Source organism: Daucus carota, chromosome 2 (genome assembly GCF_001625215.2).
Source record: "Daucus carota subsp. sativus chromosome 2, DH1 v3.0, whole genome shotgun sequence".
Lineage (NCBI taxonomy): Eukaryota > Viridiplantae > Streptophyta > Magnoliopsida > Apiales > Apiaceae > Daucus > Daucus carota.
Genome location: NC_030382.2, coordinates 40,540,139 through 40,546,663, shown reverse-complemented (window position 1 = coordinate 40,546,663; position 6,525 = coordinate 40,540,139). Strand labels below are relative to the sequence as shown.

General features: G+C 34.8%; 2 protein-coding genes across 2 annotated transcripts; one reads left to right on the top strand and one right to left on the bottom strand.

Moving 5' to 3' along the window:
- The first annotated feature begins 448 nt into the window (after positions 1–448).
- Positions 449–973, top strand: LOC108207571 (AT-hook motif nuclear-localized protein 17). The gene has a single exon (XM_017378007.1). It carries the CDS (start codon positions 449–451, stop codon positions 971–973), a length of 525 nt encoding a protein of 174 aa, XP_017233496.1.
- A 2,429-nt stretch (positions 974–3,402) lies between these two features.
- On the bottom strand, positions 3,403–3,870 carry LOC108207570 (zinc finger BED domain-containing protein RICESLEEPER 4-like). The gene has a single exon (XM_017378006.1). It carries the CDS (start codon positions 3,868–3,870, stop codon positions 3,403–3,405), a length of 468 nt encoding a protein of 155 aa, XP_017233495.1.
- Positions 3,871–6,525: the final 2,655 nt, after the last annotated feature.

Below are 6,525 nucleotides of genomic sequence, written 5' to 3'. Positions count from 1 at the left end.
CGGCCAGGATTAAAACAAAATCTTAATATGTCCAGGGGTTTTTTAGCGCTGGACGGGAAAAACTAATTTTTCCCACATACAGCTTTTTTAGCGCTGGACATATTAAAACTTTGTTTTAATCCTGGCCGCTGGATATGCATCCAACGGCCAGAAACCTGTATGTTTTTTAACAGCTCCACAGCATACATATGTTGTGGACCTGGACCCATCTATTAAATACTGATATATTCAAGGATACAGATTTTCGTAATAAAGAAAAGAGAAATAAATAAGATCACACTCATATCCAAAGAATCTTATTTAATTTTTATTGAATTGTAATATCTCTCTATTCATCAGGATACCACCATTTTATGTACTCATCAATTATAAAAGGACTTTTTTGCGAGCACTTTTAGCACACCTCTTTCTCCACCCACCTTTCTTCCCTATAACTAGACCCTCTCCCATGAATACCTCTGGAAATTCTTCCTCTCTTCTCCGAGACTTGTCTCAAGGCTCGTCCAAGAAAGGTCCATCCAAGCCTCGTGGACGTCCTCGTGGGTCCAAAAATAGACCCAAACAAGAGCCCAAACGAGAAAATATGGCTATCAAGCCTGTTACTCTCGAAGTGCCGGCTGGAGTTGATATAATCAATTGGGTAGCTAACTTTGCCAAATCAAATCAAGTATGTATCACTGTTACTGCTGGATTCGGCGTCGTTTCACTGGCGGTTTTTGCGAACGTATTGTCTCAAACTCCACACAAAGAATATAAGGAGTATCTTTCCGTGGATAATTTTTCAGGTACATACGTATTCTCTCCTTTGGCACAAACAACTCAAAGCTTTTTTAACGCTGCACTGAGCAGGGTGAATGGCCAGTTAATTGGCGGGGAAGCATTCAGGATGGTCACCATGGGCAAGGTTGTTTTGAGTGCGTATGTTTCCAAAAATTCTCATGTGTTTGCTGCAGAGGCTGCGGAGTTCCATTGATTTATCATGTTTACCTAGACTATGGTGAAACAATTTTTTTAATACTTATGAATTCCATTGTTTTTATTTTTATAATGCTTTGATATTAATTTTCATTTCAGTCATCTGTTATATCAATTTTTGGACAAGCAAATTATGGGTGTGAACTACAAACAAGATTTGCATCTTTAATATATACTAGCCTTTAACCCGTGCGAAGCACGGGCGGGTGTAGAATTCGTAATTTATTAATTATAATTTAAATTTTAACATCATCTTATTAGTATTTTAGTATTAATGAATTAGATTTTAACCAGATTATATTTACCAACTAATTACATTTTTTGGACGACTGCGAATTATATCAATATCGGTTTATTATAATTATAATATAGTATATAAATAATATATAAATTATATTTAAAAGAATAATGGTAGAGTTTTTTTAATCTTGTATTACATCACAAGTGTTTGTAATTTGAACGGTATAAAACTCTTTAATATTGTAAGAGTAAGAGAAGTCTACATGTGACCGACTTGTATTTAGATGACCAAACCAAAATTTTGTACGACTACAAATTAAACCTATGTTGGCTTATTATATTATAGTATAGATTATGGTTTTGTAGTTATTAAGTTTTATTTTATATACATTTTTTGTTGTTTAAATTTTTTGTTCTTTGAATTATCAATTAAACAATACCAATTGAATATTCTCGGATATAATGAATGAATTTTTTTTTAAAATATCAATTAAATACATCCCTTTAAAATTTGTTCTTTGTTTTAACTGTAGGTAGAATGCTGGATCGGGCTTAACAAAAATTAGAAGTTCATTCTGAAGTTTAATATATAGACAAAAATTTTAGAAGCAAGAGATTTGGGAAAACATTTGAGTTCTGGATTAAATTTTTGATTATATAAATTATTTAAAATTAATATTTGATAATTAACTGAATGAAATAATTATGTGAAATCAAAAATTTCATATTCAAAAAGTTTCTTAGAATAGCTTTTTTTTAATTAAAAATTTGCTATATATATTTAAAATACAAAAACTAACCATACAAATTTTGTGTTCTAAAAATCCCCGATTAATCCCAACAATGTGACCGACCGATTCGATTTTTGAAATCCGATTAATCTTTATAAGTTTTACTCAATCGAAGTATATAGGATAATTTATTAAAATTAAAATATTATACTACTTTATTTATGATCCAATTAAAGAACTTGTGATATAATAAATATATATTTGTTAATAAATAACTAATATTAAATAATATTTTAATATTAAAATACATCCAATTTTCAATCGGATTAATCCCCGATTTTCAATTAATCCTAAATAGGTGACTCAACCGATTTGGTCCGATTCTTGATTTGTGTGAGACTTGCAATACAACTATTTGCCCATTAAGTAGGCCTGTAAATGGATCGAATTTGGATCGGATCTAACTAAATCCATATCGTAATCCATTTAATTTTTTCGGATTCAGATCAGATCAGATCAGGATTCAGATATTTACAAGTCAATCCATATCCGGTCCATTCGGATCGTGGATAATCGGAATCGGAGGTCCGATCTACTAAAAATTATGAAATATATTTTTCCACCGTGGACAATGTTTTAACCTCCACTGAAAAAAGTGATATTCTCTAGCTATATTAATTAATGAATTTTAACGTAACAAGCACAAAAAAAACTAATAAATAAGTAAAGTAAAGTCTACAGTTTTATGTTATTAATAAAAATACAACTGAAAAACTTTGTTGGTTGTTCATATAAAACCTTCAACATATAATGTATCAAGTAAATATAAAAATAATAAATAAGTTGTTTAATACTTTTGGAGAAGCAAATTATTATCTACTATATTAATAAGGATTAAAATCAATAAATATGTCCTAAATAAAGATCATGTGATTGAGGAGGTGTTAAGTGGATTATTATCGAACCGGATTATTAGCAGATCGGATTTTTTTTTAATAAGGATCCATATCCATTTATTTAACCACGGATCGGATCGGATCGGACCGGATATCCGATCCATTTACAGGCCTACCATTAAGTTTGTACAAATAAAACTAATTCAGTCCACCGTGCTCCAATTGGCTATCCGCTAGTCCATCGAGGATAAGCCCAGATGACCGCACTAGACTTCTTCCAACTAGGTCCAGAACCGAACCGAACCCCATTCTGTCAAAATACATATCAAGATCCCTAACTAAAAGCTCACCTTTATGACTCTCTATTGGCCAAAAGTTAATTATTTTCTTGTGCAACATCCAATTTTGATCAATGCAGTGAGCCGTGATGCACATATAATTAATCTTTTGAATTGAAGTCCAAGTATCTGTGGTAATACAAACTCTTTGACCCGACAACTTAAAATATGTGGTCAACTTTTTCTTTTTATCCAAATAGATTTGGTAACAATCTCGTGCAACTATAAACGAGATGGCATCTTAAAAAGAGGTTGAGTGGTGTTCATAAAGTCCTTAAACCCCTCACCCTCAACAAATCTAAATGGAAGTTCATCTATAATGATCATGGCGGCTAACTTATGTCTCGATGTTTTTTGATCAAAATGCCACTTTTTAAGAATGCACTCGTTTCCTCCTACCGAATGCAAAGACAATTGTGTTTGTTTCGATTCACCACTAAGAGGGAGTTTCTTACAAGATTTAAGATGCTTTGAAAGTGCACTAGTGCCATTTGTACTAGGATTTTCAGAATGGTTGCACCTAGCTCTTAAACACCCTTTCGCATCCGTGAATTTGGTGAAATGATCCCATACTTCCGACCTCTCTTCCATGGTCTTTCTTTTTTTCTTTGAGCTTGCTTGAGTTTGAGTTTGAGCATCATTAGAATCCCCCATACCGATGTCTCTGTCTTGTGAGTCTCGTTGTGCCATTGCTCAAAATTACAACTGAAAAAGAATTGAAACCAGTCATGAAGCTGCATCAATTAAGCTGCCTACTACAGCTACTAAGCTACTGCCTACTATTTTATAAAGAAGCTAGAGTTATTAAATTAAATACAGGACTACGGGCCGCATTAATTCACAACAAACCTAAATCTATCAATTTACAACATCTGGATAAGATAATAAGGAAACTAAAACCTAGTTATTGATCACAAAATCGCAATTCACAGAAAACCTAGCTCAATTAAGAAAAATATTAAAAGCATAAGATAACCTAGCAATCTAGTGCGCGCGTAACAAGTTGAGATTGAGATGAAATTTATCAACGAACCTTGGATTTGATTCCTTAAACTTGAATGATGAATCTCCGATTCTGAAACTTGAATCTCCGATTCTTGAAGTGAACCTTGGATTGGATTTGATTCTTGGATTGGATTGCAAATCTGGAAATAGCGACGCTTGATTCTGTGTTTGGAGTTGGGACTAGGGTTTATGTTGGCTGCGGAGTGCGTATACGAAGGAAGCAGGGAGTCTAATCCAACAAATAAACATATTACATATATTTTATTTAATATATTATTATAAAAATTCGGTTATTTCGGTTCTGGACCAAAATTGTTCTGAAATAACCGGACCGAACTTTAATTCGGACCGGACCGAAGAACCAAATGGACCGAAATTCTGGAAAAAATGGAACCGAACCGGACCGAATTTTCACGGTTCGGTTCGGTTCTTCAGTTCCGGTTCGGTTTTGCTCAGCCCTACTTCCAACCACTTAACACACATTTGTTTCCCAATGTTTCAGATTGAGCCGGATCAATTTTCTATTTTTCTTCTGCATTTCTACACTTACCCGCCTTACGGCTGCTATGCTTCGTTTTCTAACGTCCAACTAAAAGCCACCCAGAAGCAAAGGTGTGTATTGTTACTGCCTTCGATTCTCGAATTCCAAACTAATCTCTTCATCTCTTAAGATTGGGAGTACTATCCCTGTTCCAGGGACGTTGTTACCCCCATTAAAAATATATTGTATTATATATTTTCTGACATAATTATGAAATTTCAACAAAATATTATTAAGTACTCTGATACCATCTTGAAATTGCTACAAAATATAATTAAGCACTCTGATGCTATCCATGTTTTGTATGGGGTTAAATGGCGTTTTCGTCACTCAACTGACTACGAATTTTCACTTGGGTCATCAAACTCAAAAAGCTTTCAGTCAAATAATTGAACTAATAAAAACTTTCAATCACATCACTTGCCGTTACTACCGTTAACTCTTGGATGGAAAAATGAGTTGGCAGGCTTACATGGCAGATTTGCAACCTATGTGGCTGCTCCACATCATTGGATCGTTAGACCCGTTCAACATCTTATAACCCAACATCATTATCCATTTCCAGCTTCTCCTTCCTCATTTCTTATCCACCATTTTTCTTCTTCAACTCTCTTACATGTCCATTTTTTAAAAAGAGCTCATCATCTTGTTCTTTAAAACTCATAAAACCAAAAGTGTATACACAGACATATAAATCTCATTTTTCAAATCTCGTCTCTCTCTAGTCTCCACCAAACCCCATCTCTCTAATCGACGGTGACTTTATCGCGTCGAAGCTGTAATCTCCCGAAGCCTCTCCCCACGCCCCTACACCTCTCATGTTCGTTCTTCACCGACTCAACGACATTCACTGTCGAGACCTCGATTCCATTCACCAATCACAATAGCGACCGCCGTCACGCTCCATCGAGACTTCCGCCGCCGAGCTGATGACGTTCTTTTATGATATGGCGAAGATGAGGCGCATGGAGATTGCGGCGGACTCGTTGTATAAGTCGAAGCTATTGGGTTTATACAGATGGGTGAAATGAAAGAAATAGGGAAATATAATGAGTTGTGGGTGAGTTACCTGGGTCGGGTCCTAACTCAGCCGGGTGGTTTTATTGATGGGTGGACTAATAAGCTGATGTGGCAGCATATGTGGAAAGATTTAACGGAGCACCGTCTATAGTCAATGGGATTTAACGGCTGTGAAAGTTTCATCGTCTTCGATGATTAAGTTGCATATTTTTACTAGTTAAGTGACCTGATTGACAGTTTTTTGAGTACGATGATCCAAGTGAAAGTTATAGGTCAGTTTAGTGATCAAAACGCCATTTAACCCGTTTTGTATGAACGGCATAAAATAAAGTACTCATCCGACCTTTTTTTTCCCTACTCTCCTCCCCCCCCCCTCCCAGTTCCTATCATTGTGAGTAAACAATCTCTATCTATTTACGTGATCCACAATATATTTAATCAGGTTACAAAGCATCCCCTCTCCGTCAACCACCAATTTTTTCATATAAAATTAAATTCGAGTATAATGCATAGAGTTTACACTGCTGTCACAATATTGATTTGTCTTACTTTGTTGTCCTGTGTTGCATGTACACATTAAGCTCTTCTTTATCCTTTGCCTGGACATAATGCATTTAGTTTTTAACATATTCAGTATCAAGAACGTAGAAGAGTTGAATACTACCAACTGAACAGAAAATACAGAATAATATAGTATAGCAACATATTCTCCACATGCATCACCTCAATGCCTCTATATTTAGTGTAAGAGAAACACAGAGAACTAATCATCTCTGATG

Excerpts from the sequence above, each read along its gene's own strand:
- LOC108207570 (XM_017378006.1), bottom strand. The coding sequence starts at position 3,870 with ATGGCACAACGAGACTCACAAGACAGAGACATCGGTATGGGGGATTCT.
- LOC108207571 (XM_017378007.1), top strand. The coding sequence starts at position 449 with ATGAATACCTCTGGAAATTCTTCCTCTCTTCTCCGAGACTTGTCTCAA.